At 41.0% G+C, this 16,789-nt stretch overlaps 1 protein-coding gene across 2 annotated transcripts in view; it reads left to right on the plus strand.

Annotated features, from left to right (window-relative positions):
* Positions 1–6,258: 6,258 nt before the first annotated feature.
* LOC148023467 (methionine-tRNA ligase, putative / methionyl-tRNA synthetase, putative / MetRS) overlaps positions 6,259–16,789 on the plus strand; it is a 73,479-nt gene continuing 62,948 nt past the window's right edge. Inside the window, exons 1-5 of one of the 2 annotated variants that reach the window (XM_087696440.1) lie at positions 6,259–6,528; positions 6,786–6,930; positions 7,097–7,250; positions 7,334–7,483; positions 7,801–8,031. In XM_087696440.1, the coding sequence (XP_087552566.1) occupies positions 6,420–6,528; positions 6,786–6,930; positions 7,097–7,250; positions 7,334–7,483; positions 7,801–8,031 (789 nt within the window). In that variant the 5' untranslated portion in view covers positions 6,259–6,419. Of the gene's footprint in view, positions 6,529–6,655; positions 6,674–6,785; positions 6,931–7,096; positions 7,251–7,333; positions 7,484–7,800; positions 8,032–16,789 lie in introns of those variants that run through there. The other variant, XM_087696441.1, reaches the window with a different exon arrangement.

Here is a 16,789-nt window from a genome sequence, read left to right on the forward strand (position 1 = left end):
ATGTTGTATATGGGGGTTTTAAGAGCTCCTCAGACTCAAACTTGCTAGTTCAAGAATGGAGAAAGCTCTAACTTGAGTGGGCAAGGCAAATGTCATGCAAAAGACTCGGCAATCATATCTCTATCCTCATTCTCTTCATGAACTACCATCCTTTGAAGAATATGATAAAGAAGGATAAGGTTAGTGTTCACTTGGACAAGGAAATAAATGCAACATGCAAAAAGAAATGGTAACCTAAATTGTAGGAATTTCAGGCTGGTTACTTGAATTGTAGGATGGAAATGACAGGCATAACCTGAATTGCAGGAAAGATGGGAGGAAGCTTGATAAAACTGAGAGGTCTAGCTAACAAAGGAGTTTTCAGGCATTTTTCAGGAATAACTTGAATATCATAGGCTCAAGATCTACCACTCCATCATTGCAAAAGTGTGAAGAGAAAGAAAAGCATGTTCTTTTCAAACTTTAGATATGCTTCATTATGGGCAAATCCAAGAAGAAGGAAAATAGATGCAAAGTATGCTTTGAGCATGGACATACTTCAATGTGTTGTTCATATGTTCATAAGTCTCGTGAAAGAGGGAAGTCATGTAAGTATTTTTGCTCGATTGATTTGTGTAAGCAGTTTAATGGTATTCACAGAAGTTCTCTTCAGCAACAACAAAGAAAGGTTTACGTTCAAGACTGGATAGAGCATGGGAAAAGCTGACTTCTTTTGAGACTGTACTTGATGATGCTTATGAATGGCATTATGATCATGAAGGCTAGAAGGTTAAGTCTTGCTCAAGTTTGAAGCAGGTTCAAAGATTGCTTAGAGTAATTGAGAAGCTCAAGGAGAAGTATCATGATGTTTTGGATTCGGATCAGGATTCAAGTTCAAGTGATGATGATGATTGTTATCCTTTACCTATGGTTTTGCCAAAGATTGAGGCTGAGGGAGTGAGAGAGGACAAGAGCCAAAGCAGCCAAGAATCTTGGAGTACCCTAAACCCAACACAAGAGCTTACCAATGGGAGAGTGGAGTATCACACACTTTACATTGACAATTTGAAGGTATTTTCCATACTTTGGAGTCTTGCCAATTGTTATAATCAATCTCAAATCTATTTTACTGAAGAAGAAAGAAGTGAGGACGTTATCATCAAGGAAGAAGATCAGTTGCATATTCAAGAAGATAATGTTGTCATGGATGACAAGCACGAGGATTATGGTTTTCTTAATGAAGATGCTATTATGGATGATTTTCTTGGTTCTCTTATACTGGTTTTGAGGAAGATTATGCAGCAAGGGGGTCAGATTTCACCAAAGAGGCTTTACAAGCACTTGAAATGCCACTACTTGTAGTGCAAAATCCACTATTTTTGTATGTATTTTTTCAGCATACCTATATTTATAGCATGTTGAATACTATTCCAGGTCATTTCATTATTCAATCTAAAGAAATTCAACTAGTTTTCACTACTATAATTTTCAAGCTTATTGCATGTATGAGCAATTTTCAGGACAACGAGCTTTAGGACATAGTAGATCGATTTTTAGCTAGTTTTAGGATAGCAAATGAACAGTTTTCAGCAAGGTATAGATTTACAACATCAGGTTGAAAATTAGGAATTGCAGAAATCAGTCCATTCATGTGATTTTCATGAAGATTTGCATGAGTTATGTCCTATGACTCAATCTTCAACTAAGATGATTCAATGTCTTTCTTTTGAGTTGAAAAATGAGAGGAATGCAGCTGAAATTGTAGCAATTGAAGCTTTATTTGTCATTAATCGGCTTCAAGAAGAGAAAGCATGGCTTCAACAATAGGTTTTTCATGTTAGGACTGTAATGGATTTGAAAGTTTCTTATTATTCTGAGGTCATTAATACTCTTGAGGAAGTTGTTTTTCAAAAGGATAATGTGATGTTGCTAATTTGCATACTTAGTTGGCTTGTTCTCATATTCCAAATCAAGATATTATTCTTGAGGATCTATGTGCACAAACAATTGACATGGTAGATGAAGTAGACAGTGATGTGGAATAATTATTTCTTCAAGAAAATGCTTCAATGGTACTTGTGTTCAAAATAGATGTGGAGAGCATCATTCAAGGGTATCATGAGCAGCCTATCAGTGCTAGAAATGCAATTTTGGAACAGCAAACTGTTCAATCTACGGGCCGAAATCTGTCAAGACAACATTCAAGCAAATTTCCTGAAGATCAAGAACAGCTTGAATTTCAGGAGAGGTTAAGGAATGAGGAGAATAAATTAAATCAAGACTCAAGAAGATGTTATCTTGAAAATAAACTCAAAGGGATACCTGAAAATCAGCAAATTTGTCATATTGCAGTTTATGACTATTTAGGACATCATTCTAAAGACTTTTTGGCAAGGAAGGAGTAGTCTAAACTTCAAGAAAGTGCAAGGGATAAATTATTTTAGAATTCTAGAGCTATGCATCCTAATCCTGAGTAGCAGGAAATTTCCCGAAATCAGGATATTGAAGAATTTGAGCTTGTAGAGGGGACAATGAAGATGTGGATGATCAAGATAACGATCAAGATGTTAATGTTTTAGTTCAGCCTGATATTTTTGAAGTTTTTAAGCATTCTAATCAACTTGGAAATGAAGTTGAAGCCAATAGAATTATGCAAGTACCTACAATAGTGGATATTTATGCAATTGATGTTTTGGTAGGAATGGTTGATATTGTTAAGGATAAGCGGTTTTTCAGCATAACAATGATGATTCTTGATGAGTTGGATGGCATTTCCAGAAGTATATTGCAATTTTCTCTATCAGGAAGTGTTCAAGTTCTTTACCTACAATATGATTTTTCAAGTTTTCAACAGATTTCAGCATTTTAGGAGTATTTAGGAAATGGTATGAAAGTAGCCTAAAAAGCAGGAAATGTATCAAGAATTACTGCAACGAGCTAAAAAACAACAAGTACAGTAATGACCTGAAGATCAGGAGTTTCTAAAACCTAAAAATAGACTAGAAAGTCAACATATATAGGTTTTATCAGTTTGGATTGATGCAAAGCAATATTTTTCAGGTGATGTAGTGTAGATTGAAGCTATGGATGAGTATGATGTAGATGCAGATGCAGTTTTTTATTGTTTTCTTTCACAGGTTTTCTTGGATTATCTTGCATATTTCTTTGGAATGTAGTTTCATGTTTGAGATTTAAGTGGTATGGTATATTGCCATATATTTCTTATGATGTACATGTTGGAGTGTCATAGACATATTTCCTTATCAAAGTTTCTACTCTTTGCCATTGGAGTAGTGATTTATTGATTCAGTCATGGTTCTATATCTTTGTTCTCTATGATATAGTATGAATGCCATTGTACTTGATCGGTTTCCAGTAATGGCGTGTTGCCTTGAAATGGTTGCAGTGTATTTCACTTTGCATTAAGGGATTAGTTACTATTTTCACATTACTGACACTTAGGGCTGGTTATGCAATGGCACGAGAGAACTGTGAGTATCCTAGAGGGGCTTTGCTCACTGTTGCTCAGTGTGGCTTGTCAAGGGGTGCAAGGCCTCTGGCAAGGTATAACTATGTTATTTGGGTTAGTTTACATATCATTTAGTTGCATACCTGTGGGTTCGAGTCATGACTGTCCCAGTCATCCACCGAGCTGTGCCAGGTGTTAGGGCTTGGATTCTGTCATCTATTTAGTACTATTTCATACCTTAGTACTTGTATGCATTTAGGTTTATGGGATTAGTATGTGTAAATTGACTTTAGCTTTCATATGACGTTTCACTTGAAAGGCAGGTGTAGGTAAAAAACGTGAGGAAGTTGTATTCGTGGAGATCTTGTATATTTTAGGAATGAGAGATTCTTTAGGCAGAGCCTGTAGATAATTGCTCATTCTATCTATCTGTGTCTATAGCTTGAATATTAATGTTGTCTACTTCAAGTAATTTCATCCCAGGAATGGTCGTGATGGGAGTAAACAGTATGATATCTTTCTGGACAACAATTATGCATTCGTGAATATAATATGTGTTTCATGTCTGAGTATTTTTCATGAATATATGTGTGTATAATGGCTATAAATTCGTTCAAGATATTTCATGTAGTATTAGGGTTATTTCAGGCAAACCGATGTGTTCTGTGTTTTTGTTGTGGTCTTGAGAGGCCAAAACGAGAGAGAGAGAGAGAGAGAGAGAGAGAGAGAGAGAGAGAGAGAGAGAGAGAGAGAGAGAGAGAGAGAGAGAGAGAGAGTTGTGCATCTTGGTTGCTAACCTAGTGATCACTTGCTCGTGCCCATTACTTATCACCACTATTCGAAACTCTTTCTCCTACCCAATTGCTCACCGTGGCTATTGTCCCAAGCCCCAAGCCCGCCAACAATCATCAGTGAAAACACGCTTGCCTTAGCCATGCTTGTCATCTCGTACCCACTACATATAGACTAATGCTTGCTACCCACACCCTTGTTGTCACCACTCATTGTTCTCTGCATGCACTTTCTTTGCTTGTGCCCATTATTACTTGCCACTGTATTGTGGGGCTCTTTCTCCTATTGATTGCCCACCCTGGTTATACTCCCAAGCCCACTTGATTACCAACAATGAAAACATGCTTGGCCCAGCTATGCTAGTCATCTCATGCTCAATGGCCACACCCTCGCAACCATTGCTCACCACTCTTTGCTTCCATGCTCTAATGGCTGTTGGTGAGGTGAGTAGATATATATATATATATATATATATATATATATAACTATTAGGAGAGGAATGCTAGTCGAGCTCTAATATTTCAAACTTGAATACATAGGGGAGGAAGCTTTAAGGGACAGTGTGAGAAGCTTACTCCTAAGCAATGTGGCAAGGGAAGAGAAGTTGCACGTCAACTTCACTTCCCTTATTTCTTCCTCATCTATTATCCCTCCTCTTTTCTCTCTTCCTCCCCTTATGTGTCTCTTCTCTCTCTTGACTTTGTTCATATAAGTTCCCATCTCTCTCTCTCTCTCTCCATTTACACACACACACACACACACACGTACACAATGTGTGAATGTATGTATGTATGTGTACACGTCTCTCTCCTTTTCACTATTTCATTTTTCTCATTTATTTCACATTTGCCCTATATTTTTACACACATGCGCATGCGCATGCGCACACACACATACACTCTCCTCTATTTTTTATCACCTCTTGTTTTCTCCTATTCTCTTATTCTCTTTCCTCTCTTCTTTTATCTCTCATTCCTTTTTTTCTCCTCACTCTCTTCTTTTCTTTGTTAGTTCATCATCATCATCATCTTGCTCTTTCACATTCTCTCTCTCTCTCTCTCTCTCACATATTTTTTTCCTCTTCCACCTTCTCTCTCCCTCTCTCTCATATTTCCTTTTCATTTTCTTATTATCTCTTTCTTCCATGTTGTTGGTATATTCACCCCTACTACCCTACCGATTTCTTGTTGCCCAACCTCTACACCATCTTTAGCCTCCTCAAGACCCTTAGCCACCTTGTGCTCTAGTCTCCCCACATCTCCCCAAACCTTGTGACAATCGCCATCTTCGACTATCACCCACCTCCTCAATACCAACCTACACTCAAGGATGTTTGCCTAGACCACACTTGCATTATTGCCCACCTCCTTGATGTTGCAGTCACCGACGACTTTGCAGGCATTGTCTCCCTCATCCACTTCTTGTTGCCAACCTCTCCCTCCACTCTCACCTTGCAAAGACCTCTCTCTCTCTCTCTCCCCTCCTTATTTATTGTCTCTATTTCTTTTTTGATCTCCCCCCTCTCTCTTTGTTTTTTATAAAAAGTTTCTCTTATTATATTTGTTGTTTTTAAAATTCTCTCTCTCACTTTCTCATGAGCACCATAGATCTCATCTATGGAACAACTCAAACAACTATATTTGCCATGACATAGGTTATTGCTCCTCAGTTTGATCACCAAATTTTGCATGTGTGATTGTAGGTTAGCCCCTTCCTCGCACTCCTAATCCATTGAGTTAATAAGAGAACTTGGACCCAAATCCACTCTTCACACCCCATCCTCTTCTATACTACAAGCTTTGACTTGCACATCAATCTATACTTTGTGTTCAAGGTAGGCCATATTGGGTTTTAACTTGTTGAACAAGTTTGCTCGACTATCCATACCAGTCACTAGATTGCCTCGAGTTCTTACTACTTACTCGCTCTACTAAGCGTAGGTGAGACGGCGCGTCACACTATAGGGCGCATTAGCCTACCGATCAAACTAATAAGATAATTGTCGTGTAATTTTAGAAGATTAGAACGAGGAGTTCGGAACGATAAACCCTAGACGTTAGCACTAATTCAATTTCCGAAGGTTCATCGTCACCTATTCGAGAGAAGAAGAAACTTGACAAGCTAATCCTCCTCCCTCATCGGCTACTCAAAACAAGGAGAAACTTGAGGAGCAAATACGATGAAGGAGCAGGAGATCAAGCTTCCATTGCCGGGCAAGAGGAACATCCTGGTTACCAGTGCCCTGCCTTATGTCAATAACGTGCCTCACCTCGGCAATCTAATCGGCTGTATGCTCCCTCCACTCCATTGATTTTTTAAAAGTTTATTTTTCGTCCTGGCAAGAATGCGATTCATTCCTATCCAGAGATTTGGAAGATCTGAATTTTCCGTCTTCAGCAATGCGATGGTGTCTGACATCATGATCCTTGAAATGTGCGATTCTCAAGAAGTGCATAACTGTGCTGTTAACGAGCATCTATTAATGATAAGTCATGCTAACTCATTCCTCAGAGTTGTAATCTTATGTTGTAACGGCTCTGCACAGGTGTGCTAAGTGCAGACGCTTATGCACGTTATTGTCGAAACAGAGGCTACAATGTCATCTACATGTGTGGGACAGATGAATATGGCACAGCAACAGAAACAAAAGCTATGGAAGAGAAGGTCTCTCCACGGGAAATATGTGACAAGTAAGATAGCAGGGTCCATGCTTTTCTTGTTTTCATGGAAGATCATGTCTGGTTGCACTAGCCTTATTTAAGCGGTCGGAAGAAATTAACAGTTAAAATAAAATTTGCTAGCACTTGTCTGCTTGCAAACTGATCAATGATGCATCGTCAATTTTATTTGAGGCAGGTATCATGCAATTCACAAAGAAGTCTATGAATGGTTTGATATAAGTTTTGATAGATTTGGTAGAACCTCCACAAAAGAGCAAACGGAAATCTGCCAGCAGATATTTAACAGGTTGTTGGAGCAAGGACAACTTTTTGAAGACATGATAGAGCAAGTAAGCAATTCTAGACTCATCAATATATCCATGTATCCAAGGTTTTATTTAGGAGTAGACTGAGCTCTTCTTGTTGTATGCAGCTGTACTGTAGCACTTGCTGTCGCTTCTTAGCAGACAGGTTTGTTGTAGGCACATGCCCTAGCTGTGCTTATGATAGTGCTAGAGGAGATCAATGCCAGCATTGTGACAAACTCCTGAACCCTACAGAGCTAATCAACCCCAAATGCAAGGTGTGGCATTCTTGCCCCAGCCGCCCACGCCAACCCCCCCCCCCCCCCCCCCCCCCCCCCCCCCGCCCCCCTTTCTCTTTCCTTTATTTTATCCAAACAGGAAGCCACTTGGGTAACAACCCACAGATCTGGGTTCAAGTCTTCCTTGTTTTTCCTATTTCCACCTAGATTGGGAATTAACATCTTTAACTTTTGTGGCTAATTGATTGTCCCAATTATGTGCAGTACTATGATGGGTTTCTTCTCTTTTTGTCGATCAGTTTGGATGAACTTTCTCTGCAAGTTTTTTCTTCATTAGTTTTCAGTGGTGACCGCAGGTCTGCAGCAGTGCTCCTCACATCAGAGAGACAGAACACTTGTTCCTTAATCTTCCCAAACTTAAAGACAAGCTAGAAGATTATTTGAACAAGACTAGTGGACTGGGTGGCTGGAGTACAAATTCTATTCAAGCTACCAATGCTTGGCTAAGAGATGGGCTCAAATCTCGTTGTATCACTCGTGACTTAAAATGGGGTGTCCCAGTTCCTTTAGAGAAATATAAAGATAAGGTTGGTCTTTCCCAAACATATAGTCTCTGCTGTTGACATATTGGTTTCCAATTGAGTTGCTCATTGGTCTGTATTTGATTGCACAATTCTGGCTTTTGCGTTTTTAAATGTGTCTTTAGTTGACAATACCTTTTTTGCTATTTGCTTGTTTTTTACGATGGTTTTTAGGAAAGTTTAAATGCATTTATTCATTCGTTTACGAAGTTAGTCCATGTCGTGCATTTGAAATTGCTTGCACTTCCAAGTTGCAATCCTGAACGCATATTGCATAGGTTAAAAAGATGGATTTGTCTAAATGCATCCTTGATTGCCCCGCGAAAAAGAACAGCACATAATGCACTTAGGTAACAATTTCCTAGTCGTGACTCGTGCATGAGATAATCTTAGATGCCCTTTGAATGTTGTCCACAACAGTCGCAATGCATGGGAAGGAATTTCTGATCTTGTAAATTGCATGCGATGATAGTTCATTTTGAGACGGGTTAAGTGTTAAAGGAGGGATTAATTAAATGTCTGACTCATGGTATTCACTCACACATGGAGTTCTTTTATCGAAGTTTGTATTTAGAAAAGGATGCATTTCATATTAAAGCTTGAATTCAATGCGTTAGACGAAGGGTTTATAGGCATAGTTCTTGATGTAAATCAACGTAGGGTTTATACGAGTAGCCCTAAATTGTCGATCATTATAGTTTAGGCAAGGAAAAGAAATGGTCATTGTAAATCTTATAGTTGCATAGAAGGAAAAAGTCTATGAATCGCATATTTGCATGGAATGTTGTATCTTGAATTTATTTACATCTCTCAGGAAAAGTATTTGCATCTCTTCTAAGGAAAGACTTTGGAGGGAAGCTAGAATAGAGGGTGAAGGAAGAGGGGGAGGAGCTGAAGATGAAGAAGGGGTGCTAAGAGGCACTTGGAAGGAAGGAGAGAAACCAAGGGTAGGGGAGAGTCAATCCATGATGAAGAATCACGTGAAATAGAACCATCAATAGGATCCTTAGAGGTCAAAGCCTTGTCAAAGATCACATCGTTGCTCACCTCAAGCTTTCGTATTTTCGAGTCGTAGAGTCGATAGCCCTTCGTGGTAGTGTTGTAGCCCACGAAGATGAGCTTCCTGGACTTTGAGTCAAGCTTCCACTTCCTCTTCTTTTTGTCCGCATGGACAAATGCATCACATCCAAAGATGCAGACATGAGAGATGGAAGGCTTTTGATTAAAGAAAGCCTCATAGAGAGTCATGTCATGTAACACACTAGTTGGGGAATGGTTGTAGATGTGAATTGCAGTAGCCATCGCCTTATCCCAAAGGGAACAAGGAAGACCTCGATGCTCCAACATTGATCAGGCTATCTCTAGCACGGTTTGATTCGCACACTTCATAACTTCATTCTCTAAAGGTGTGCTTGGATGGGTATACTCCTCTTGAATGCTGTGATCCTTGTAAAATTGAGAAAAGAGGCTAGAAGTAAACTCTCCACCATGATTTGCTTGTATACCACGAAGTTTGAAAGTGGTTTGTATCTCCACAACTACCTTCCACTCACAGAAATGGGAGTACGTCTCGCTCTTGTACTCGAAAAAATAAGGCCACACATAACAACTAAAGTCATCGATAATAATCATCAAATACTTGGCCTTTCCAAGGGAGGCTGTGCCTATGGTTTTGCAAAGGTCGGTATAAACCAAGTCAAGTGGGGGAGAAGCCACTCCTAGTGGCAATTTGGGTATGAGGCTGTCTATGTTGCATGCCCCTCAAACAACTAGGAGGGAAATCAGGAAGTCCCTCCACCATCTTCTTTTGAGAAGCCTGTAGTATAGTGTCAAAAATGAGACGACCATAATGAGCATGCCAAAGCAGCCCAAGTTTGTGGGAAGACCTCGCAACTAAGGTTGTGAGTGTGTAAAGCCCACTCTCTTGGGATCTTGGCCAAAGAACAACACTTGTAGAAGCATCCTCCATTGTCATTGCATCTTGTGTAAATACCACATCTGTACCAAGTTGTGTAAGACCATGAACATACAATAGATTAGAACCTAAATTTGGCATATAGAGAACTTTGGTTGAAGAAGACTACCTGTGTAGCAATAAAGGATAGTCTTCACTCCTAGAATGGGAACGGTAGAGTTGTCACCAATGGTGACCGTGCCCTCTTAGGTACTTAGATCTTGAAGCCAACCCTGTCTGTAGGTCATGTGAGAAGAGGCCCCACTATCAATGAGCCAAGGCTTCTCCTGAGTGGAAGAGGCAAGAGTTGTATCCTCCTCGACAAATACATGCACAAAGACAAATTGTCGTCATGGGGGCAGCCTTCATGTCCTTCAAATCCTTCTCCTTTGGCTTTAAATAGGGGTACTTTTGCCAACACTTTCTTCAGGATGAGTGCCCTTCCCACAGTGTGAGCACTTGGGCTGCTGCTCCTTCTCATTGTTCTTGTTCTCTTGCTTCTTGCCCTTGACTTGGGCCTTCTTCTTTCCTCCACCTAGACCGGTAGTAAATGCCTTGGAGGTTGGTGGAGCTAGAACCACTGGTTCCCATCTCCTGGAGTTGGTAAAAGCTTCTCCCATAAGTGTCTTGTGGGTCCTCGATGTGATAAAGCTAGTGTAGAAGACATTGAACCAAGGAGATGGTAGCCGAGTCAAAAGGATCATAACCATGTCTTAAGAGGATATCATCCGACCAAGAGAGGCAAGCTCATCTCTCATGTCCTCCATCTTCGTGATGTGCTCCTTCATAAAGGAGGAATCATCAAGACTGAGCATCTGTAACTTCTTCTCAAGGGAAATCTTGTGGGCAAGAATCTTGCGTTGGTACAAAGATGCAAGCTTCACCCACTCTTTTGCCACGGTCTTCAACTTGCGAACATGCACAAGGAAAGAATCTTGCAAACTCATAAAGAGAAAGGATCAGGCTTGAAAGTTGAGCCGATCCCACCAGGTTGCTTAGTCCATAGACGTCCCGTTTGTTGGATTCTCCTTAGGATGGGGGATGGTATTTGAAACAAGAGCCCATAGATCGAGGGTGTTGAGTGTGCACTCCACCTTTCATGACCACAATGAATAGTTTGAACCATCAAGTTTTTCTTCTTTGGGTAATGAAGCTAAGAGAGGCACCTATATGGAGGGTATCAAGGACATCTTCACTTTAGATGGAGCCTTATGTGAGAGATGGATAGAAGGGGGATGGGTGCGAACAGGGGACTCCTCTCGCCGACTATAATCGCAATAATTGCGTCTTTGCTCAGAAGAGTGTCTGGAAAGAAGCTTCTCCTTTGAGTCATCAAATCTCGTGAACTAGTAAGACATCTTTGATCGTGCAATCACCTAGAAATCTTCCTTTTGATGGAGACAACAGGAAAGACAGAAGGTAGTCAACTTTAGAGATTGAAAATGTGTTGTTTGTCAAGGAAAAGTCGTCTCTTGCAACCGGGAAGCTATCACTTGCAACTAGGATGTTGCTGCCTGTGCAAAACGCAGAAATAGATATTGCCTGATGCTTGAATGCTGTCGCCTGGGACTTGGAGAGTATCTCTTGGCTGTTAGGAAGATCAAACGGGCAGTGGACCACTTGTATGGGCTGTAAATGCAGTAAGCATAGGTTGAAAATCTGCGACTTGAAGATTTGGGCTGCTCCTCAGTGATGAATACTTGCTCTTTTGCAAGAAATCTCCAGACTGTGTCCTTACTTAGGCGATGATACCATGTGAGAGAGTGCAATAGAAGAAAAATACGGAGAGAGAGAGAGAGAGAGAGAGAGAGAGAGAGAGAGAGAGAGAGAGAGAGAGAGAGAGAGAGAGAGAGAGAGAGAGAGCTGAAGACGGTGGTGGGGTCCTCATTGACTCCTTTCGATTGGGTTTTTGTGCGCCCGAAGTATCCCACACCGCCACCGTTACATATGAAGATCTTATTCCATTTTTTCAGATACTGGGGATGCTGGCACATTTGGACCACCCGAAATGCTTTTCTCTTTGATTCGGCTTCTAATGTACCGCGACATATTGCAAGGCTTAAAGGGCTCTTGCATTGGCAGCTAGATCTCATCAGGCACTCTGACTTGCTCCCTCGGGAGGATTTGCATTCTTGGCATTTGGCAATTGCCTCTGGGTCCTTGCCATGATTGGTGTAACCTTTTAGTACCCTAGTCCGGGGATTTCCCACACGTTGGCCTGCGGCCCTCGTGTCTCTTGTACTCGTGTAATCGTGTAATCTTGTACTTATTTCGTAATTAATACAATTACCTTTTACGAAAAAAAAAAAAAAGAGAGAGCTGAAGATGAAGGAAGAATATTGCACTAACTGAAGAAGAATGCTGATTCAATGATGATGGACTGATCAGTCCCTGCATGCAGCCCAAAGCATTAATTAGGGCACTAGCTCAGGCTGCTGAAGATGGTAGAACCAAGCACAAAGAGTCGGTGTATTGAGTGTGCATGGCAAATGGAAGTTTGAAGATTGAAGAGTGTGTGTGTTTGCCAAGTGTGGGGACTGGCTATAAGTAGCCATAAATGCCCAAATCTGACCGACTTGCAAAGTAGGTGCCAAAAAAGCAGACCAACCAGCATTTATCGCTGGTCACTAAAGAAAATTGCCAGAAAAAATTAGGGGTGACCTTGAAAAAATTCCCAATGACAATGACAATGTTTGGCCAGTGTAGGTAGATTGTGGAAAGCAGTAACTGGCCTAGGAATGCATGTAGGAAGCCGACAAATAAAGAAAATGCACCTAAATTGCCAGAGCTCCTATGTCTTCGTTAGACTTTGACAGGAGCTCACAACTAGGAGATGACAGATTGACATAACTAACATAGGCAGGTGAACAACATAGAGTTTGAAGGAAAGGCTGACGTTGGGTAGCTCATATTTCCCAAATTGGTGCATCCTCTTTGAGTTGAGGGCTTAGATTCAGCACCAAGGTAGATCTTTGATGGACATTCATGCATCTTCATGTTGTAGACTTGGCCAGTGGAATGATGAGCTGAAGGTGATGCGAGAGGTGGGAGATGACAGATTGACATAGCTAACATAGGCAGGTGAACAACATAAGAGTTTGAAGGAAAGGCTGACGTTGGGTAGCTCATATTTCCCAGATTGGTGCATCCTCTTTGAGTTGAGGGCTTAGATTCAGCACCAAGGTAGATCTTTGATGGACATTCATGCATCTTCATGTTGTAGACTTGGCCAGTGGAATGATGAGCTGAAGGTGATGCGAGAGGTGAATCATGAGCAAATGCTCTTGGAGTTATGATTTTTGTGGAACCTCGTTACGCAATGGCAGAATTGGAAGAAGGATTGCCTCAAGACAAATGCGTATTCGTCTCAGGTGAGAAGATACATCCTGTTTGGTAGAAGACTTCCTACCCTTTGGAGGGAGATTGATTTGGTGAGGATGTGGAAGATACCTTAAAAGGTGTCCTTGCACACTCTGGATTGAAAGATTTGTTCTTGGAGAGTGAGGATGTTTAGCTCCGAGAGCACCATTGCTCTGATACCGTTCAAGGAAATGATAAGGCAAACACAAACCACAAAGTGTACGAGAACATGTATAACACAATCTAATGAGAGAATGAATTATACAATTAGGGGCATCGAACCTCAATGTTTCAAGGATTGGGGCAAAGGTGTTTGAGAATGGTGTTGGTGTGTTTAGTACTCAGACGGATCCGAAAATGCAGCAGCAGTCCACCAATGGCTGCAACAGTGTCAGGTGAAGATGGCAGTAGTAAACACAGGTACATCAGCTGTAAAATGCAGATCTGATCAGGTCAGGGATGATGTCAGATCTCCAGATGATGGCAAGAGTCTGTGTGGTAGATGGACCACCCGTATCAGCTGAAAACACAGCTGGAGATGTTGTCGACAGCAGCTGGGATACTTGGGGCAGAGGTGTCCAAGAATGGTATTGGAGAGTGTATGACTCAGATGCATTCCAAAACACAGCAGCAGACCACCAATGACTATGATAGTGTTGGATAAAGATGGCATTAGTAAACACAGCAGCAGTCCACCAATGGCTATGATAGTGTTGGATGAAGATGACTTCAGTAAACACAGGTACAACAGCTGTAAAATATAGATGTGATCAGGTCAGGAATGACAATGGCTCTTGGGATGATAGCAGAGGTTGTAGGGTAGTTGGGCAGCCCTTATCAGTTGAAAATGCAGCTGGAGATGTTGTTGACAGCAGCTGGGTGGCCAGAAAACAGCGAAATGCAGACTGGATATAGTTGCCAATCAGGTCACTGGGTGGAAGAGATGTCACCAGCTGTAGGTGCCCGGCACAAGGGCCGGTAGCACTTGCAAATGCAGCTGCACAGGCCTGTGGGATGCTGGGATGCCATCCTTGATACAGTTTTGTGATGAGATGCATCACTTGTGTAGGTGACATTACTTTCATCATCGTCACAATGTGAGGGAGTGGGACGGATTATGTGATGGCTAGGTCCTACTATTAAACGACACACCACTAATAAATGTGCCGATTGTCTGCTTTTTTAATGATATAACTTATCAGCTACACGGTTTGTTTTGCGTTTGACACGGTAGCCCAGCGTGTAGCCATCACTATTGAGTTGCGATTGAATGTTTGTAGCCTAGCTTGTGCCCCTAGCTCCAAGCTTCACATCCAGACTCTAGTTTATCCACAGCCTGTGTGTGTGTATAAGCTTCGCATGCTTGCACACACTCTCTTTATCTGCTGCAGTGTGCCGCGAGTTTCAATTCCCCCTCTCTCAAGTTTCAATCTTTCTCATCATCTCCTTGCATCAGCATCCCAAGCATGGGGTAACCACTCTCGTTGAGGTGGTCATCATGGTAGAAGTGGGAGGACCAATGCATGGTCTTGATAGGATGAGGTGCATGCCGAATGTCTCGGAAGTGGTGGAGGGTCTCGTGATGGATGTGTACCGGTGGTGCAAATTGTATCCATATCAGCAAAGTTTTAGCTCACTTCTTGCATGTTGACCTTGTTGCATTTGCAATAGTGTTGACTTGTCAAGTATCTTATGTACTATCTAATATTGATGCTAGTCACACATCATCTATTCGAGATGCATTTGGATAGGAAAATAGTTGGGTAAACATTGATTGATCCTCGGAGGCAACAACACACCCTTGAGGTTGTTTGGGATTCACAAAAAAGAAGAAGAGAAAGTTGATGCTGTTATTGCAGGATTCTTTTTCCATGATCACATTGCGTACAATGTTGTGAGGTTTGAATATTTTAAAGCAATGTGCAAAAAGATTGGGGAGTATGGTCCAACTTATACTCCTTCATTAGAGACCTTGTGTACCACATTTCGTGAAAGGGAAAGGCAAGTGGTGCAGCAAGTATTTGAGAAAACTAGGCGTGCATGGCAAAAGAATGGTGTGCCACTCATTGTAGATAGATGGAGTGACTCATGCAAGAGATCTATACATGGGATGGCCGCTTACTCTCGACGTGAGAGTTTATTGGTGGAGAACTTGTTATGGGGCTTATGGCAAAAGAATGGTGTGCCACTCATTGTAGATAGATGGAGTGACTCATGAAAGAGATCTATACATGGGATGGCCGCTTACTCTCGAGGTGAGAGTTTATTGGTGGAGAACTTGTTATGGGGCTTGTTGTTGATGATGAGTCCACAGATAGGGCAGTAGGTGTTGTTTTATAGAGTGTCTATCTTCATATTATTGTTTCTTATTGCATGGCTCATGGTCTAAATAACTAGTTGAAATATATTAGAAAGCTTCCATGGATAGAGCTTGGTGTTGTTAATGTAAATTTGATGGTATCATTTGTGTTGAATCATCAATTCTTGCACTATGAGCTTAGCAAGAAGTCTTACAAAATGCTCTTGAAATATTTTGAAACCTGGTTTGCATCTAGTTTCTTTATGTTGGGTTGATCAAGCACATGCAGTGGTGATTTAATACAACTTTTTATTAGTGATGAGTTTACTACTTTACCACTAGCTACCATTACTGTAGGGATAGAATGCAAATAATTTATAGAAAATCTTGTGTTTTGTGAGGATGTGAAGTGCATTGATACTATGATACAACCAACAATGCATTTGTTGAGGCTTGTGGATGGTATGCAGCCATACATTGATAAGGTGTATGAGGTTGTGGATAGAATGATAGAGAGACCGAAAGATTTAGAGCCTGATGCAAATAGATATCAGACTATCTATAACTTAGGTATCAGCAAATAAAATTCCTACTATCCCTTGCATGCAACAACATTTGTCTTGGATCCAGAGCTTTAAGATAGTAATTAAATGAAAGATAAAGAAGTGCATCCACAGCTTTAAGATAGTAATTAAATGAAAGATAAAGAAGTGCAGGCTGATTGGAGGACTATATTGGATAGGTTGGTGCTTGATGTTGACATTAGATGCACTTGTGGATTGTTTTAAGATTGGGGTAGGCTGCAACATTATGATGGGAGGATTTTGGTGTTGATGGGAGGATTTGTGTACTTAATCAGACAATCCATGCATCTTATTTGAAGCAATTGTAGAGCTCCTATAGTCATATAGAATCTAGAAAAAAAATCACTTTCGCACACAGAAGGCAAGTGATTTCGTTTTTGTAAGTGCCAACTTATGCATGCTTGGTAAAAGCATGATTGCCAAAGTAGATCCTTTGTGGAGCTGGAAGAGCAATAGATAGAAGAGCCACAGAGCACCGTCAGGATGAGGATGAAGAGGATCACAATGATCATTGTGATGAGGAGGATTCCGAGTGATGCTTCCAGCCTTGGCATGATTGATGGTCCA

The sequence above is a fragment of the Lygodium microphyllum genome, chromosome 16 (assembly GCF_053477565.2).
Source record: "Lygodium microphyllum isolate KBCC chromosome 16, Lygodium_microphyllum_v1.1.10, whole genome shotgun sequence".
NCBI classification, from domain to species: domain Eukaryota; kingdom Viridiplantae; phylum Streptophyta; class Polypodiopsida; order Schizaeales; family Lygodiaceae; genus Lygodium; species Lygodium microphyllum.